This window comes from Pristis pectinata, chromosome 19 (genome assembly GCF_009764475.1).
Source record: "Pristis pectinata isolate sPriPec2 chromosome 19, sPriPec2.1.pri, whole genome shotgun sequence".
Taxonomy (NCBI): domain Eukaryota; kingdom Metazoa; phylum Chordata; class Chondrichthyes; order Rhinopristiformes; family Pristidae; genus Pristis; species Pristis pectinata.
In genome coordinates this window covers 20,162,409-20,183,598 of record NC_067423.1, presented here as the reverse complement: position 1 = coordinate 20,183,598, position 21,190 = coordinate 20,162,409, and the positions used below count along the sequence as shown (strand labels likewise).

Below are 21,190 nucleotides of genomic sequence, written 5' to 3'. Positions count from 1 at the left end.
AGATTTAAAAAGCTGCCTTGGTTTTGCAGCCCAGTTTTATTAAGACATCCATCAAGATGCCACACTGCTACTTAATAAAGAGCATGATTGAATTTTAACTAAGGCATCTTTTTCATAGTCACAATATTAGCCGCATTATATTCACTCTGTGACATCTAGACTTTCAGTGCATTTCATAAATGGAATTGAGCACATTCCAAAATAAAAGGCAATATGTTTATGGAGACTGAAAATTGTGAAGGTGATAAGTGCTCTTTGTCATAGCTAACAGTTTCTAATGCCATTCTGGGTTAAAATAAAGTCGCAGTCATATGAATGCCAAATGGTCCTAAATTGTGTTACATTCCTGAAGCTACCATTTAATTTCCAATCTATTCCTTTTCAATGACGCCAAGTTTATATCTTCTTCGCTTGTAATTAAAAAAAATGTCTACACTGGATTAATGTTACTTTGTGAAGTAAGAAAAAAAGGGAAAAATTAAAGAACTTGCAAGTGGGGCGTATAGACCCCTTAACCTCACAATGTCCCAAAGCATTTTGCGGTCAATGATGCATTTTGAAATGCACTGTTGTAATGCAGGAAACACAGCAGCAATGTGGATGAGGTAAGGTCCCACAAATAAATGACCAGGTAATGTTTTAGTTGTTGATTAGGAAAGAAAAATTGGTTTGGGTTCCAGATAACTTCTTCAAAGAGTTTTATGGGAAAGGATGGGTAGGGCTTAAGTTTATCCCACAAAGCAGCACTCTCTCATTACTTCGTGAGAGTCAGCCTAAGTTACTCAATTGCCTGTGAAGTTTGGCTTTAATCCATAGAGAACTACACTAAGACTGACAAATGATTTTCTGAATTTGAGAAATTAATGCTTTATGTGATAAAGGAGGACAAGATTTCAGGATCTGTCAGGTTAGGAATGGGCATAATCTGGCAATGTTTAGAAGGCAGCGTTGGCAACAGGTCAAAGCAAGATGTGATGCTTAAACCCAAGCACAAAATGCAGGGTCTCAACTCAAAATATCAACTTACACCTTTTGCCTCCATAGATGCTGCTTGACCTGCTAAGTTCTTCCAGCGTTCTCTTCTTTTGTTCTACATTCAGCATCTGCAGTCTCTTTTGGCTTCAAATTACTAGGTTCAGGCTGGTTCACAGGGAGAATGAAAGTCAAAGCTAAAGTTTTATTTGAAAGGGTAATAGGCCAAATCTGAGGATGGTCCTGTGATAGTCAATGCTGATGACAAGTTAAGGTTTAATGGTATCTATGGGGAGACTATGCTTGTGGATGATATCACTGTGGGGCTATGCACTCATGAGAAACAAGAGGGGATCAGTTACATAGCTTTGCAGCACATTAGAGATGACCACAAAAGTGAAGGCAGAAAAAAGAATAGTTGGAGATAAAGTCAATGCATTGGGACAAAAAACACAGCCGATTCTGGCACCAAACTGGAAGAAAAGCAGTTAGATTTCATACTTCTTTTCACCCCTTTCCAAGGAAAGTATTTCAACCAAATCTTGGCCACAGCTTCATCTGTTATCCCTAAAAATGAAATTTGATACTGAGCACTCAGCTCTTCCCTTAATGCTTCCAATAGACCTGATGCAATTGTACTAAAGAAACTTCATGTAACATTTTGGGCTGCCCACTTATTGTGGTTTTGTGACAAATTTCCAAGCAAAAAATAAGATGAGAGGTTTGAAAACTAACCTTTATAAGAGTCTAGTAACAACATGATATTTCTTGTCATTCAACAATGCTTATATAAAAAAACCAGCTGCTTGTAAAAAAATAACTACTGAAGACAATGGAGCAGGTGGGGGGGAAGTGGGAGAAGCAGGGGAGAGAGATTTGGCTGGATGGCTAATGTACAGAAAAGCATTGTCACAGACCCAGATTGTATGGCCTACTTTTGAACGGTAACATTCTCTAATTTTATGTTTCTGTGCAACCAGAAGTTGCTTATCTTACAGATGTCTTAATCTCCCAGCTGCATATGCCTCTTTAAATACAAGCATTTTTTTTTGGCCTTGGGATCCTCTTGCCAGATTTAAAACACCAGACTTCTCTTCATTGCTATTGTGGTTTTCTGCACAGCTGCAGCAATGCAAGTTCACAAATGGATTAGTAAGCAGCTGGATGGCTTCTCTCCCAGATGAACATCTTCATCTCCTGATCAAGCATCCAATCTCTATACTCCTCTTATAACCACATTTTTCTTTGAAAAGCCTCTAGCTGTACAGGTAATTAGCTATAAATCCCAAATGAAATTTTCATCGTTACTTAGTTTTTCATCTATCAGGTATTACACCATAAACCTGAAGTATCTAATAAGAATACCACAATTACCCATTTCACAGTCTGCCCTTCTACTGGATCCACAAATGAAACCACTGCCAGTCTTTTACTGCTCACCAAAAGTAACAAATGGGGCTGTCAGGTGCCTACCATCTAATTATCATGGTTCCCCAGCAAGTTGAACACTAGTACAAATCCATCTATATCATCTTTCTGATTAAAGTGATATGAACTAGATTGCTTCTACCTTCATTTACCACCTTGCTGCTGATATGCTTTCCTCCATCAGGTCAACAGCTGAGTTGAATGATCGTAATTGCTTCAAATTTGTGCTAGCCTCCTTCTAGTTAACGTCAAAGTCCTTCATCTACTTGAATTTGCATTTTTCCTTGCCTTCAGTTTTCTTCTGCAATCTCCAATTACAGCACTTGTTACTTTTTAAAACCATTTTTCAGCCAAATATACCTAATTGAGCTCTCTGGTCAAGTCTGTCCAATGTTCATTTCCAGTATTAATTTTTTAAAAAATCACTTCATCATTCGAAAGGTCACCAACCTGAAACATTGAATCCATTTCTCTCTCCACAAATGCTGCCTGACTTGCTACATATTTCTAATATTTTCAGATTTTATTTCAGATATCTAAAATTCACAATGTTTTAGTTTTTGTCCCATTCATTACTGTTCAGCACATTTTAAATTAAAACACTTGAGTAGCCATTTGGATGGCGACTTTGGAGTTGCCATCTGTAACACTTAAGCTTTCTGCACTATTCAACATTCCTTTATGTCCCGTTTCATCATCCATTTCTAAGCATGATCCTTTTGTGTTCTGAAAACAATGACATTTTGCCTGTACAATGTTGTGATAATGTACCAACAGTTAAACAGAGAATCTATGTTATTGTACTCAGGTCTATATCATACAGTATCTGCCATTTTCCAGTCCTCTGGTACCTCCCCTGTATCCAGGAAGTACTGGAATGTTATGACAATTTCCCCCCATATTCCCCTCTGTAACCATGGATGTATTCTATCCAGACTATATCGTATTTAAGCACAGTTAACCTTTCTAATGTTACTTGAATTTTCACCCCAATTATCATCCAAGTACAACAGCAGCAAACTGTATAGATCAACTCCTTTAAGACAATTCAGGGACAGAAAAGAGGCTGAAGTTAAATTTAGTTTTGCCTTAGAAGTGAAAAAAGATTTTTTTTGTATATATGAACACTCTTGCTACAGAAAATAAACATTTCCAGGTATTTCTGTTGCTCTTATCGAAACGAAACCTAGATTGTCTAAGATTACCAACCCATTGAATTCATAAGACAACCTCAAACTTCTCGGAGGAATGCAATAACCAACTTTCAGGATTCTGATTCAAGGCATGAATGATTCAAATTTAGCTTCCATGCTTTGCACCGGCAGGTAAATATTAACTGCTTCTACCTTCCCTCAGAGTAAGAATTATACATTTCTTTTCACAACTATGAGAAACTTACTTAAGTGAAGAAAGATCATAAAATACTGCATGCTTTTTTAAAGCACAGAAATAATTTAAAACAAGAAAATATTTTCAATGCCTTTCCTGGTGCACTACTTGCTTTATCTGATTATTCAGGTTTATTTCCTACCTACCCACCCCTGCTTTTGCATCCAAAGAAAGCAGACATTTAAACTCAGCCTGTTAATTACCTTTGCTATAAAAGTAAAATTGAAACTCAAAATAAGGCACAGCTGACTTGTCATAGCGCTGCAGCAGCATTTCAAACATTCCTGTATGTGTTTTGTCATCAATTTACATAAAAACCTGCATTAGAATCACTCCACTCTCCTGGAAGTAGCTTTGCATTTTTCTGACAAACTTATGATCATTGTCACTAATGAAAAGGACAGGAGACTGAATACTTAGAACACATGAAAAGGACATCAGTTTGGTTCACAGAGGCTTCTGGGGTTTACTTTCAATAAAACAATAAAGTGAACTGACAAGCTTTGTAAATTGTTGAAGATATGAACATTGATTGAGTTGACAGATACTGTGCATGTCAGTACTTTAAAATAATTGAGTTAATGCTCCTCTAGGGGTTACCAACCTACTGTTAAGGACCAACTATAATAGTGTAATTGACTCCAAAATAAACCACCACCAGAACAGTGATTGTGGGTTAGTTATAGAGCACAGAAACAGGCCCTCAAGCCCGTGTCTATGCTGACGATCAAGTACTCATCTATACCAATTCCATTTACCAGCCCTTGGCCTATAGCCTCCAATGCTTATTGATTCAAAGTACTTGTCTAGATGCTTTAAATTATTGAGAGTCTTTACCTCCACCACTCTCTCTGGCCATGTATTTCATATTGCAATCTCTAGACAAAAAAAATCTTTCTGAGATCCCACCTAAACCTCCTGTCCCCGACCTCAAACCTATCCCCTCTTGATTTAGACACCTCTGGTATGGATAATAGTTACTTACTATCTACCCTATCAATGCCCCTCCATAGTTTTCTGAACATTACTTAGGGACCACTCCATTCCCCCACCAAGAGCCCCCACTGCTTCAAGGAAAACAAACCAAGCGTATCCAGTTTCTCTTCATAACTGAAATGCTCCATCCCAGACAACATCCTAGTGAATCTCTTCTACACCCTCTCCAGTATAAATCACATTTCTTAAGTATGGAAACCAAAACTGCACACAGTACTCCAGCTATAGCCTAACTAATGTTTTATAATGCCTGTGACACCAGATATGGTGCCAACTCGATTTTTAATTCACTAATGTTAACACTGTTATCAGCTGGATTAACAACAAGATGGAGTACAGGAAAGAGACGCAAACTTTGTGTCATGGCGCCAGAACAACAACCTATCCCTTAATGTCAGCAAGATGCAATATTTGGTTGTTGACCTAAAGTAGTAAGAGAGGTGAACACAACCCTGTCCTCATCAACAGAGTTGCTGTAGAGAGGGTCGACAACTTCAAGTTCCTTGGTACCATAGCACCAGCAACCTTACCTAGTCCCTTCACACTGATGCGGTGATCAAGAAAGTGCATCAGTGTATTTACTTTCTTAGATGTCTGAGAGGATTTGGCATGTCCACAAGAATTCTCTTGAACTTCTACAGTTGTGCAATATAAAGTATCCAGACTGGTATGGCAACTGCTCTGCTCTGATCCAACAGAACCTGCAGAGTGGTAAACACAGCCCAGTCCATCACAGGCTCGTCACGTCTTTCCATCCAGTGCACCTTCATGGTGTGCTGCTTCAGGAAGGCTAGTAGAATCATCAAGGATGCTTGCAACCCTGGCCAGTCCCTTTTTGCTCTTCTACCTTCTGGGAGAAGATTCAGGAGCTTAAAAGCCTGGACGTCCAGACTTAAGAACAACTTCTTCCCCACTGCTATCAGATTTCTAAACCAATCCCTCTTTCACATCCCCTTCCCAGCGGTACTACCACATTCTCGGACTCTTAATTCTACCTCTCTCAGTTATTCTGTTATTGCTTCTTTAGCATTTCTTTTTGCAGCACTTCAGATTGCACTACAATCATTGCACCATTCTGATGTTTTTACACTCATTGTATTTATTGTTGTATTTATTATTTCTCTGCATACTATTTACTCTGGGAGCTACACTAGAATAAGGAATTTCATTGCACCCTGGTATATATAACAATCAACTGATCTGACCTGATCAATAGCCTTGTTGCTCTGATATTCCCCACTATCGACGACAAGTATCCCATATGCCTTCTTCACCACTTTATCCACCTGTGCTGCCACTTTCAGAAAACCAAGGTCCCTCTCTTCCCCAATGCTCACTAGGGCCTAACCATTCGTTGTGTATGTTCTAGCCTCATTAGTCCTCTGAAAATGCATCACCTCACACTTACCATGATTAAATCCCATCTGTCACTGCTCTGTCATCTTAGCAACTCATTAATATCATCCTGTAGTCAAAGACTACTCTCTTCAACAACACCATGCAAACGTAAATACCTCCCACATTCACATATTAATCATTATTTTTTCCACAAACAGTAAGGGTCGTAGCACCGATCCCTGTAGTACACCACCGGTCACAGACTTCCAATCACAAAATCAATCCTTACCATTACCCTCTGCCTCCTATTACCAAGCCAGTTTTGTATCCATTTGCAAACTTGCCCTTCCTCCTTTAACCTTTTGGACCAGTCTCCCATGTGGGAACCTTGTCAAAGGCTTATTGAAGTCCATGCAGGCCACGTCACCTGCACTTCCATTATCAATGAACTTTGTAACTTTTACAAAAAATTCAACCAAATTGGTTAGACAGGAACTCCATCAACAAAGCCTTGCAGAAAATCTTGATTAATCCATACTTTTCCTTTTTCTTTTTCAATCTTTTTATTAATTTTCAAATTAATACAGATTAATACATATAACATCGGTAATTATACACGTAATACAAAGAGATCGGGAGGACAATCATGACATATATAGTCATAAAGAATAAAAAATATATTATAGGCCCCACGGTTTCTTGGTAAACGAATATATTACAAAAAAAATCAAAAAGAGAAAGAAAAAGATTTATTATATTAAAAAAAACCCAAATCAAAAAAAAATTGTAAGTAATAAAACAAAACAAACTAAAAAAAAATTTCAAAAGAAAAAAAAAACTGGACTGATATTTCTCGATGAACAAAGAGCATTATTATGTCGTCAACTCCGCTCCTCTAAGTTCAAATATTATTGAAAAGGGATCTATATCATATGAAAATATTGAATGAATGGACTCCAAACTTCCTCAAATTTAAGCCAAGAATCAACAGTGCCACTCCTAATTTTTTCTCAGTTTAAACATGACATAATTTGAGAAAACCATTGAAAAGTATTGGGAGGTATTGGATCCTTCCGTTTAAACAAAATGGATCGCTTGGCTATTAATGTCACAAAGGCAATCATACCACAAGATAAGTGGCCAGATTCCATCATTGGTAGCCCAAAAATTGCAGTGATTGGGTGAAGTTGTAAATCAATATTCAATACAGTTGAAATAATGTTATAAATGTCTTTCCAATATTTTTCCAAAAGAGGACAGGACCAAAACATATGTGTCAGTGAAGCCACCTCCGAATTACATCTATTACATATTGGATTTATATGGTGATAAAAATGGGCTAAATTGTCCTTTGCCATATGGGTCCTGTGAACCACCTTAAATTGTATCAAACAGTGTTTGGCACACATTGAAGATGTATTAACTAATTGAAGAATTTTCTTCCATGTCTCTGTGGGTAAAAGTATCTGGAGTTTTCTTTCCCACTCATTCTTAATTTTATCAAGTGTCTCTGGACGTATTTTCATAATTAGATCATAAATTATTACTATCAAGCCCTTCTGATAGGGATTAAAGCCTAACATTTTTTCCGTAATTTCAATTTTATATGGAGTTGGAAATCCATACTTTTCCAAGTGTAAATTAATCCTGTCCCTTAGAATTTTTTCCAATAATTTCTCTCAATAATTTTTAACTCGAGTTAAAAATTTCATGCAGATACTAGTATATATTTTTGTTCCAGATTTCCAATTGTTTTCCTTTTATATTCATGTAGTAACATAAAACAGTCTACTTTCTATACATGAGCGTAAATATTGCAATTTTTACTCTGCAGAATGGAAAAGAATATTAAATGTAGCGTACATCCATTGATCCCATATGGTGCACACTTTAACCGAGTTATGGATGTTAACTTTTATAGAATACATGTCAAAAATTTTTTTAACTAAAATGAGAACAAAAATGGAAGGGAGATAGAGATAAAGGCCTAAATCTGCCTTTAATCGCAAGTATTTTTGACAACTTACTTAAGTTAACATCGTCTAACAAGCAATAAATAAATCAACTTTACATTGTCCTTATTAAACAAGGAAAACAGCCAGAGCATGTAGGTTTATCTTGATAATATGACTACGTGATAGGTTTGAAATAACTGATATAATTTCTATTTATAAAGAAAAGCAAATATTTGCCAACAGACATGTAGAAGCACATTATTACTTCTGGAACACAAGGCATTAGTTCAACATATCTACTTCTTCCACAGATCATGCATATTTACCATTTTATTGGTCACTCCTTATCTGATTTCCTGTGCAATGATGCTACAAAACCTTTTCTTGCTCCTCAGAAAGGAAAATCTATCAAACTTCCAAAATACTGGCATTAAGTTTCGCTGTCCCAGTGTCTAAAGAACCATGGATTTATTTTCTCACATATTACAGAAGGCTGCCATTCAGTGCATCTAGTCCACGTCAGCTCCCAACAGAACAATCCCATCAGTCCTATTCCCTCTGTTGTTATTTCCGAGTAGCTCTGCAACTTACTTTCTTTCACATGCCCATCAACTCTCCTTTGGTTCTTTTGATTTATGTGCACCAATTAACCCACCAGCATGTCCTGGAGATGCGGGAGGAAACTGGAACACCCGGTGGAAACCTATGGAGTCACAGGGAAAATATGCAAACTCTGCACTGACAACAGCCAAGATGCTGCAAGAACTAACTGCTGCATCACAGTGCTGCTCAAAATATTTTGCACAAGTTCTAAGCTCCAAATACATTGTTTCATATCCTTTTCCTTACACTTGCACTCAATTTCCCTCTGCTTTAGTTATTTGATCAAAACTGATGCAGCTGGTCAACAAGGCACAAGCTTTTGATCCTAAATTCATGATTGATCTTCGTTGTGACTTTCAATCTCTAGACGGTTTAAAAGTGACAGTAATATTCAGGATACATGATTCTGTTATAGACAAGAAACAGGGAGTAGTAATATATTGGTACTGGGATCATTGCTTTGAATGATATAAATCAATGAAGGAATTGAGTGTAAAACGCACATTTCAAATTTGCAGATGATATGTTATTTGGAATTGTAATAAATGTTGAAAGAACAATGATGGAGAGCAGAGAGAGGTGAGCAAACAGGCAAATATGTGACAGATGCAATTTAATACACCAAAGAGTGGAGTGATACATTTTGATACAAGAACAAGGAGAAGCAATACAATCCAAAGGCTACAAATCTAAGGGGGGCAATGAACTGAGACATCTAGGATATTTCTATCCAAGTTTCAAAGGTGACAGGAAAGATTAAAGAAAGGTGTAGCAAAATATGTTTAGTGGGTTACTGGGCTTTATAAAGAGAGGCATTTATTTATGATGAACCTTCATAAAACATTGATTTGGCTACAAATGGAGTATTGTTTCCTATTCAGTGTACCACTCTTTAGTAATGAGGTGAAGATCTTTGAGAGAATCCAGAATATAAAGAATAGAATATTTCTCGGGATATTGAGACTGAAGAAATTGGCGCATGGGACTTCGAGCAGATAAGATTGAGAGGAAATATGACAGAAGCACAGATGTTCATGAAAGGTTTCGAAAAAATTAGTGAAACTTTCCAACTGGCAGAAGGACCAACAACCAGAGGAGAGAGATTCAAGGTGAGCAGAAGAACCACCAAAGGAGACATGAAAGAAGAAAAATATGCTGGAAATACTCAAGTCAGGCAGTATCGATGGTGAGAGAATCAGAGTTAACGTTTCAGGCTGAAGAACCTCTATAATGATAAGAGCATAAGAAACTGATCTAGGCAAAGGCCATTAGGCCCGTTGAACCTATTGTGCCATTCAACATTATGATGGTTGACCCTTCTCCATGCTGGTGAGCCTTAGGTCAGTGGTGGGGAAATAATTGAGGAAAATTCTAAGGGACAGGATTTATGTACATTTGGAAAGGTAGGAATAGATTAGGGACAGTCAGCATGGCTTCGTTCAGAGGAGATTTTTGAGAAGTTAATAACGGAGATTGGAGAAGGCAGGACAATAGATATTGTCTATATGGACTTTAGTAAGGCACGTGACAAGGTCCCGCAAGACAGACTGGTCCAGAAACCTAAGGCACACAGGATCCAAGGGGAGCTGGATAATTGGATCCAAAATTGGCTTGGTGGTAGGAGGCAGAGGGTAGTGGGGAAAGGATGTTTTTCTGATTGGAAATCTGTGATAGCGGTGTACTACAGGGATCGGTGCTGGAACTTCTGCTATTGTTAATATATATTAACAACTTGGATGTGAACGTAGGAAGTATGATTAGTAAGTTTGTGGATGACACAAAAATTGGTGATCTTACAGACAGCGAGGAAAGTTGTCTCAGGCTACAGCAGGATATAGATCAAATGGAAAGTTGGGCAGAGAATTGGCAGGTGGAATTTAATCCCAACAAGTGCAAGGTGATGCAATTTGGGAAGCCAAATAGGGGTAGGACATATATAGTAAATGGCAGGCACTAAGGGATGTTGATAAACATGAGACCCAAGGGTCCAAGTCCATAGTTCTCTGTAAGTGGCAATACTGGACGATAGGGTGGTTAAGAAGACACGCAGCACGCTTGCCTTCATTGTTCGGGGCATAGAATATAAGAGTTGGGGTGTTATGTTACATCTTTACAAAATAATGGTTAGGCCACACTTGGAGCTTTGGTTGCCACACTGTCAGAGCACATGGTAATAGACACTCCCGGTGCTTTCTCTTTCTGGTTCAACCCCACCCCCACAACAACCCCCTTCACTCAGTTTCATTTCCCTCCCCCACCTGGTTCCATCTGCCTATCACCCACACACTATACCTACTGGGTCTCCTATCTCCTCTTCAAACTGGTTCCATCTGCCCACCATCCTTCCATTATCTGGCTTCACATCACTTTCCTTTCTCATCAGATTCCAACATCTACAGCCTCTGGTGTCTGCACCTATCACCTTCCAGCCTGCCTTGACCTCACCCTCCCCTCTCCCATCTGTCTCCATCTGCCCTCTTCTTTCTCTCTCCTTATCTGTCTCTACCTATCACCCACTAGTCACTCTCCCTCGACTATTCCCCTCTCCCTACCCCACCTGGCTCCATCGCTCCTCACCTGGTTCCACCAAGCACCTGCTAACCCCTGCCTCACCCCTCCCCCTCACCTCTTTATACTACCCCTCCCCTCTATATTCTCAGTCCTGATGCAAGGTCTCAACCCAAAACATCGACTTTCCCCTTTGCCTCCACAGATGCTGTTCAATCCTATAATGTCATTGGTATACACAGCTAAACCAGAGAGACGTTACGGCTGTGCTAATAATCAAATAAACAGGTTCAGATGCATACCAGAGGGAAAATTTAACCATGTTTATAATGTCACCCCCGTTTCTTGTATTTACATGACACATATACACGTGCACCCTGCCAAATTAATAACATTGCAAAGACGTGTGCAAAATAGAGGATACCCTAAAGTTCATCAAGGTATGTTTGTTGGATTTAATTTATTGTGTAATATCTGATATTGCTGTTACCTCTACACATACTGGCTATTTTTGTTTAAGGACATTTACCACCATTAGGACATTTAAACTCGGCAACCCAGCAGTACAGCTGGTAGAGCTGCGGCCTTGCAGCTCCAGCGACCCGGGTTTGATCCTCACCTCCATTGCTGTCGGTGTGGAGTCTGCATGTTCTCCCTGTGGCCATGCAGGTTTCCCCAGGTGCCCTGATTTGCTCCCACATTCCAAAGCGTGTTGGTAGGTTAATTGTCCACTGTAAGTTGCCCCTAGTGTGTAGGTGAGTGGTAGAATCTGGGTCAAGTTGATAAGAATGTGGGAGTATTAAAAAATGGGATTAATATAGGATTAGGGCAAAACAGATGTTTGATAGTCAGCAAAGACATGGTGGGCCAAAGGGCCCATTTCCATACTGTATCATTCTGTGACTCTATAATCTGCTGAGTTCCTCCAGCAGTTTGCTTTTTGCTCAAACTTATTATTTGGTCATTCTCTCTTCTCCCCTTTCCCATTGGGCAGAAGATGCAAAAGCCTGACAGCACAAACCACCAGGCTCAAGGACAGCTTCTACGCCACTGTTATCAGACTCTTGAACAGACCTTTCATACTCTAAAAGATGAACTCTTGATCTACCAATCTACCTTGTTATGGCTCTTGCACTTTATTTGTTTACCTGCACTACACTGTTTGTAAGTGCAACACTTTTTACTACCTTGATGTAATTACGTATGCCATGATCTGTCTGGATGGCACACAAAACAAAACTTTTTCCACTGTATCTTGATACATGTGACAATAAACCAATAACAATAATTGCCTCATGCACCTGCATGTTAGTCTTCAGTGACCTTGTACACCCAGGTCCCTCTGAGCATTAACATTTTGCATTTTTTCTTCCCCCACTACTCTCCTCACCCACAAAATGCTCCCCAGCTACTCATCCTCTCTGCTTTTCCTCAATTTAACTTTGCATCCAATCACTGCTGCACAGTCCTGTTCAAACTCTGCATCTTCTTTTGGTTCTCTGCTTGTAAATTCCTTGACCCAACGACAACCAAACTGAGTACCTGTGTACAGCCTCAAACAGCACCTGATGTAGCTGATTCCCCTCTAATACTCCCTGGCTAACAACCTACAGCCCAACTTTTTAATCCCTCACCCATTTTTCTCCTTTAAATATCAAAGTTATATTCCAATGTAACAACTGGAGCAAAACTCACGGTCATACAAAGAGGCTCACAAGAGAAAATCTGGGATAGACAGAAGACTCAGAATATAAAGAAGAGAACTAACAATGAGATGGGCTGGGAATCAATTTTGATAAACAACAGAGAGAGCTTAGATAGAGGTTACCTTGTGGCTTTCAAAATGGTACCATGAATGATAACGATTATGTTTTAAACTTGGATAAATGAAATGCACTGCCTCTCATCATGCGGTTCTGCTGAATCTATCGATTAAGGTAGATCAGTATTTTCAGCCAATATTTTTTTTTTACAAGCATCAAAACAAGCTTTATAGGTAATTTCAGTGTTTAAGGGAGTGTCTTTTTAAATAACTGACATTTGTGTGTGATGTAGTCAGCAATTCAAGAGTAATCAGCTGAAATAGATAAAAAATAAAATCTCCTTTTTCTCTCTCTCCCCTGCCTCCAAATTTAGTGGCAATGCCTTCTGCCATTCTGTTCCTTTATCATGGATTTCTTCAAAACCCTTCCCCACCTAATTACCTTTCTGTCTATTTTGAAATATCTGTTCAAAACCTACTTCTTTAATCATGCTTTCAGTTGATTTCACCAATGATGGCTAGCACCTTTCCTTGGGCTACTTTACTACGTGCAAGTTGCTATGCAAATGATATACACTAATTCTTGATGCAAAGCTTTGAACATGCTTGATTAAGTCAGAGAGTTATCAAGAGAGATTTCATGAAAATGCTTGAAAGGCTAATTCTAGGCCTATGAAATAAAAACTGCAGAACCAAGTTTTTCTTTTTTTGGTAAGATGCAAAGGAAATAGATTTTCTTCTCATAATCTCAATACATTTGATGGGTTTGTTTTAACTTCAGGGATATAGCCAGACTAACGAGTTTAAATTTAAATCAATTTACAATTTCAAGCAGTTGGAATTGCCATAACACAAAATTTGCTACTTAAGATAGAAGGATATTTGATGAACGTTACTGGAGAGATACAAGGCAAGATTTTCCAAAGTTTACACCAATCATGGGAAATATGTTCTGAATTTAGGGCGAAGATTGTACTCACCAAATCAATATCCTTAATGCAAAAAAATTGCTTTTCTTAGTAAATTGGGGCAAGCAGCTCCAAAGAATGTTAGAACAACAGATTTTACATTTATGTTAATAATAACATGTCATATATGTACCAGCCTTGATGATGTGTTAGCATTTGTGAATTTGTTCTCTGAGCACAAATGAGAAAAATATTTTATATTTTGTTGAATTCACCTTACTTTTCAATAAGCAGAATTTTGTGCCAGCAGTATCACGCATGGCAGCTAATTTGGGATTACTGTGCATGCACGTGGAAACGTGGACGGCTCGAACTTCCTGACAGTTACTTACATTATTTTTGAAAAGTGAAGAGGTATTGGCCTCAGTGGAGAACATTTGAGAGGGCTATTGTGTTATTACTTTTAGTTCACTTTGATTGAGTTTTATTCAAACGTTATATTGTTTTCTTAACTTTTTAAATAATTTTTCATCATTTTTAGCGGTTTGATTCTTAAGAGTTTTGGAGTGCTAAGTAAGAACATTTAGTATTTTGCCATCTGGCTAAGCCAGTAGCATAGCTTAGCAGCCTGTCAAAGTTGGTCAGTAGTTCCGTGTCCAGGCTTTGTTCTTTGCAAAAGAAATTTAAAATTTATAGCTATAAAACTATTAATAGATTCAAAATGCATAACTGCTTTTACATTTATAAATATGTGGTTCCTGATTCAACATTAATGAATAATTACCATATACAAATTTCCCATTATTAGATTTCAAAATGAAGTTGAATTGATAAATATCTTTCTACAAGCACTTGATTAGATTGTATTGATGCTTTAAATTTTTTTTCTATACTTGGTTTAAATGAGAATAAATCAGGAACCCTTATAATTCTAAGGGAACCACATTTGTGATTTAAAGCAATATTATCTGCTTGGTACATGCTCATGTGAAACAATTTGCTTCCAGCAGCAATAAGCTGTGTATACACAAAGACATTTTCACTCTCACTCCATTGCACCTGTCAACCCATTTCTGGAGATAAAGTGTTTTTGTTAGGAAAGGACAGGGCACATTAAATGATCCTGTGTAAGAGCCTATTTTTCAGTAAAAACACTGAACCCTTCAAATTAATTTCCCCAACTAATGAGCTTTTTAATGCAGTGAAGACAATATGAAGAAAACCAATTCTTCTCACTAAATTATGTCAAGATTTCTGATGAAATATCCAACCTACATCATGAGATTTTTGGTAGTGTTTAGCATTGACTATATCAGAGTGAGGATCTGAGATCTTTCCCTTTCCATCTCTCTCAACTATGCTAAGTGTTTGTTAATTACTTTTATTGATTAAAAAGTCCTATTCATATGACTTTATTTTCAATGTATTTCTACAATACAAGCACTAATTTAAGTAAAGTAAAATCAATGTAGAGTTTTACAATCAGTGATGGTGAATGATGCATTTTCATTTGTGTGAACTTAAAATAAAAGCAGAAACACCTTACTTCACGGAAACATACATGGCACAAAGTGCTTCTCTCATAGCCAGTAAAATTACCAGAGCTTGCAAAACAAAATATTCAGCAATTGACTGTTAATTTACAAATATGAATGAAGTAGCTTGTACTCATAGGTTCTCAAGAAACTAATCATAAAACTAGTATGCTTTGTATTTCTCCTCGTAGTCATATTTATAAAGCCTCATATATAAAACAGCTTACAACTTAAATGTTCTGGATTTGCACAAGGAAAAATGGCTAGTCAGCCAATGACTTGGAAAATGCTAATAACAAAGCATCAAAACATAACGGTATTCCAAGGCCTCCATGATCACACTGATCTTAAAATATTTTGATATTCAAGCCCATGGAAAACATTAAATACAAGGAAGTTGTCTGGCTTTGGTTTATTTAGAATGTGAGAATGGTATTTCTGCTTCATCCTGTATGGATTGTGTTACAGAAAGAGATTGAACAAAGGTCTTTTGTACTCATTTATTTTAATCTTTTTTTCCCCTTTCAATGCCCAAACATATCATCTATAGCTGAAATGCAGAGCTGGAAGTACTCTGTTCCTAAGCACAATCAATTGCCAATAGCTTCTAACATCCATTCCCTCCCTACAAAGCAACAGTCTCTATTGCTACTCTCCACTAGTGACAAAGTGGGGACCCAAATCTGCACTCCATGATGCTGATATTACAAGCTACTGGGACAAGACTATTTGAAATGGATGAAGTTTTGGTTAAAACATCGATTAAAAAAAAGCTAATCTCATTCCTTTCTATTGATACATCTGGTACAAAACACAGCAAACTTAAGGTTTTCAAAGAGCATACAGGTTGTACAATGAAATGAGCGCATTTGAACTGTTTTGCTCTCCCTAACATTTCCTCGTATAATTAGTTTCCGTTCTAACCCTGATTAGGGAAGGTACTAAGTGGAACCAATCTTTTTCTTGGAGAAAACAAAAGAAAATTTACTTATAAAGCCACTGGCAGTCATTTGGTAACTGGTCATATACCCGGGTATAACCCAAAGAATGCTCAATACACACAATTTCAATGCAACCCTCCCTATTCATGGGAACTCAGTTCCGCCCCCCCCCCCCCGCTCCCCAATTTTCTGGGAGGCATGATGTGAGAATATAACCACTGATCCATTGCAAGGAAAGCAATTCCCTGAAAAAAAAAGTCACCCAATTTATTTTTCTTCAGAATTTCACAGGTTTAGTGCCAGAATTAAAAACAAATCAAATCTTAAAAAGCTTTAATGTCAACATGATTCCTTAATCACAAAGCACAGTGGTGACTTATAGGCAGCAACCTTTTGAACCTATCTACTGTATTGAATACAAGTCTTAATGGCTACTTCCCCAATATATAACAAAACAGTAATTAAAATACCTATTTTACATGTAGGTGAGTTGATGTTAAGCAACAAATACAAATTTATAGATTGATTTGTACCCCATCATGGTATAGATGCTAATATTTAACTCCGATTTGCAGAGTCAAACCAGACACCTGACTTGCTCAGTCCTGTCAATATCTGGCTACCTTGCCTATATCAACAGTGGAATAATTAAGAATCAGCACTTCACAATCTTCCATTGGAAAGTTTTCACAAAGCCAAATTCTCAACTTTTTGACAATAAACAATTTAGATGCTAACAAACTAAATTTAGATTCATCGACTGACAAGATGATCTTTAATACTCAGCTGCAGGATGACTGATTAATAAAAAAAATAGACATTAACAATTTCCAAAATAAATGACAATCCAAAGATTATTATTTTCTTCGTGAGGGATTGCATTGAGGATTTTACAATCATCTGAAGTGCTCTCTGTGGTTTTCTGCATTCTATCCATAATTTACTAACACTGAAACACTAATTGAATACCAAACTAAACACAGTCGCATGTTTTAAAATTTGCAAATCTACAGAAAAAGTGCAGTATATTCATTTTACAGCTGTTTCCCACTAATTAATCCCAATGGATGAATTGCCGGTACTTGAAATGAACTGGTTAAATATCATGCTTAAATAGAAATACATTATTTGATTTCATCAAACTAGGGCATCCAGTTTGGAATAAAAGAGATTTTATTGTATGCAGAACTGTATTTCAAAACTTTAAACATGGCATTTTTTACTTTTATCAACATGTTTAATATATTTGCTTCCGTAGAATTATTTTCTTCCGGAGATTGCCAGAATCTCCTTTGTGGATACAAGATTGACGCTATTGCTTCCAACTGCTCAAGTCAAGCTGTTTTTTCCATGTTAATTCAACCCCATGCTCGGCTGACCTGAACTCTCACTTTTGGCTTACAGGGAATAGTCTGCAGTAGTTCACACATGTACAGTAGAGATTATGTGCTGGGCATTCCACTATCATCTGCCTCACTGTGAACACAGTCCACAGGATAGAAATGACCCATGAGTGCACTGTATGCTCTCATGTCAGAAATGTATCCACTTTATTTTAAAACACAGATTGGTATGGGACTGACAGCTGTCTCAGCAAAAAGGTTTTTACACTTGAGTTGAGCCCACACACAAAGCCTACTCAGGCCTGCCAGCTTAGTTTAATACACCCAATCTCCAGTACAGACTCTTTGAAGGACAGAGATTTAAAAACAGAAAGGGAATGGTTCACAACAAAGGAAAAAACCCCAAAGGATTCATTTGTCTTCATAACTCATATCAGCAAGAATCCTGACAGTCAAATACATCATTTTAATATGGTTCTTTTTTTTTAAACCTTGCCCTTCTTAATGTAAACATTAAAATATTAAATACTCATGGCTCACAAAACAAAGAACTGATTTTTTTAAGTATGCAGACTTCAACCAGATGCTTTTCAGTTTTGATAGCTTTATGCATTTTATACATCACGTAATGCAAAAGAATCATATATCGACTCCCCCAGAAAGTAATCCTTGCACCATTATGTTAAACTAGACAAAAACAGAGACCAATACCCCTTTAAATACAGAAAGTGACCTACCATGATATTCTTGACCAGGTACATAATATCCTGGGTTTCCTGCAATATGAAGTGACATCAACACCTCTCCCTGGTCGCCATCACCCTCCAGCTCTCCATGGTGGGTACAGAGGAAAAAGAATGGGGCAAACCTTGGGTAAAACCCCACTGAGCCACATACAAGATCTGGCAAGAATATTCCAACCAGAAAGAACAAAGTCCAAGTGTTAAAGCATCGTTTTTTATCCATATTTTTATCCTCTTCGTATGGTGCTCTGCTGGGAACCTGGTTCTTGTGAATGAGGGTTTTCTTTTGCTGTAGGAAAAAGATTACAAGTTTAATGTTAGAGAGCTTCTGTTGGGAAAGTCATAAGCCAGGAACTGTAGGAACTGCCAGCTGTCAGCTGTTTCTACTGCATTCTAATACACCAGCTTCATAAGCTGCAATACAGCTTTCAAACACGTCTTCCTCAGAGCATATTCCATTCCACTTTCCAGCTCCCTCCCACGTGCCTCAAGGCGTGCCTTTTATTGTTAACTTTGTTTTAAGACGACAAACGTCTTCCCTTCAGTCAGAACACCGACTAAAACTGGGAGCTGATCAGGCATAAAATGCAGTGACTAGAAATAATTTATTTCCCCTGCTGCTTTTACTGGAGTGCTGAAAAACTCCACCTTCTCAGATTAGCATCAGACAGAGCAAACCATTCCTCACTCATTCTCTCTTGCTGTCCAGAACTGGAAATCTCTCACTCAAACCTTGTCTTATTATTAATCAAACAACAAAATCTACACGTCAAACATCATGTGTTGTTAGTCCAATGGCATATGCTGAAAGGCAACTTAAATGCTGTTTCAGTTCTGAAGTGCTCACCGCAAGACCTTATTCAACATAATTAATGGTTTAATTTTATCTTTTGAAAAAAAAAATCTGCAGTGACATATTCACTATTGTCAAATAGCTCTTCATTGCCTAGACTTTGCACAGGTTACTCAATACTTAATCAATTATCAATCCTGCATATTTAAAATATGATTACTTCCTTTTTTAATTAGGGCTACCAGCCTTTTTAAATTAAATATTAAAATGGTAAAAAGGAATATAATAAAAATATTAACCTTGACTTCCTTCCTGCACCATTATTATTTGAGATTATATCGTTTCATTACCTATAGAGATCTCAAATGAAATTTGTTTCGTCCGTCCCAACATCAATTCAGGAAAGCCACTAGTGGACACCAGACATTAGAAATGGTATTCTCTGTTGATCTAGATGGGTATGTTTTTGGACAACAGCAAGGTAATACGTAAAAGCTCCATGTAGACTTTTCCACTGGATCATATCTTGAATGAAACTATTTTATAGCTGGAGAGCTCCTGATATGAATATCAGGTTAGCCTGTTCTATAGTTTCTTCAGAGCTGAGTTTAGCGCAAGTACATAGAGAGGATGGTTTATATTTTTGTAATTGGCAACGCTAGAAGAAGTTGACAAATAGGTTTTAAATTCTGCAACTAGGATGTATTGCATATAGTTGTGGGAAAGTAAGTGGTGTCAATTATTAATGCCATGTCAACAGAACTTTAACCTAAAAGTAAATAAGTTTGCCCAACTGCAGTGGACATATCAGTCATTTTTTTTTAGCAAATCTGAATTACTCATATAAGAAAATATCCAAGAGCTTGCATCTTAAGATCAAAACTACATTAGGCTCAACAGATAGTCCCTACATACATTGTAGCAAAGTACTTAAGTTTTTTGACAACTTATTTTTTGGAAAGAGCAACCAACAAACAAAAAAGTTATTTGTGCGCTTTCTCTAGTGCAGCTCCTTACATCAGACTTTTAAACAACCTCTCCCTCAGCATCAGTAAAACTAAAGAGCTGGTTGTTGACTTCAGGAAGGGGAAGGAGGGCAAACATCAGTGGTGGATAGAGTCAGCAGCTCTAAATTCCTGGGCATTAACATATCAGATGACCTGTACTGGGCTCAGCACAGTGATGCAATCAGAGAAAGACGTGCCAGCGTCTTTGCTTTCTTAGGAGGTTAAGGGGGTTCGGCTTGTCACCAAACACTCTAGCAAACTTTGACAGACGTACTGTTGAAAGTATCCTGACTGGTAGCATCGTGGTCTGTGCAGGAACGCAAGAAGCTACAGAGAGTAGGGGGCTCTGCCCAATACATCATGGGCACATCCCTCCCCACCATTGGTGGTATCTACAGGAGGTGCTGCTTCAAGAAGGCAACATCCATCATCAAAATATCCCCACCACCCAGGCCATGCCATCTTCTCGCAGTTTCCATCAAGAATGAGGTACAGAAGCTTGAAGTCCCACACCATCAGGTTCAAGAACAGCTACTTCCCTTCAGTCATTCAGTCTTGAACCAACCAGCACAACCCTTATCACTACAGTTTAGCAACACTATGACCACCTTGATCATTTTGCACTAAAATGGACTTCTTTTTTGTTCTAGTTGTGTTCTTTCTTGTAAAAATTCTGTTTATGTTTTTCTTGTGAATGCTAATTATATGATACTATATGCCTGTAACGCTGCTGCAAGTAAGTTATTCATTGCATGTACTTGTGCATATGACAATAAACTCTACTTTGACTAAACTATTCCATTGACCCAAAATTCTCCTCCTGCTACACATCTGAAGATCTTAAATAGTGTTCATCCCCAGTTAGCAGCATTCTGCTCATGAAATTCTGATAAGACATTTATTAACACACACTTATAAAAGAACTATGGAATATGGAATGTTAAATATAAGGAAACATGTAAATGTTAT

General features: G+C 37.7%; 1 protein-coding gene across 4 annotated transcripts in view; it reads right to left on the bottom strand.

Moving 5' to 3' along the window:
- Positions 1–19,860, bottom strand: part of reln (reelin) — a 276,572-nt gene extending 256,712 nt beyond the window's left edge. For 2 of the 4 annotated variants that reach the window (XM_052034308.1, XM_052034311.1), the window contains exon 1: positions 18,416–18,974. In XM_052034308.1, the coding sequence (XP_051890268.1) occupies positions 18,416–18,644 (229 nt within the window). In that variant the 5' untranslated portion in view covers positions 18,645–18,974. Of the gene's footprint in view, positions 1–18,415; positions 18,975–19,069; positions 19,120–19,564 lie in introns of those variants that run through there. The other 2 variants (XM_052034310.1, XM_052034309.1) reach the window with 2 other exon arrangements.
- Positions 19,861–21,190: the final 1,330 nt, after the last annotated feature.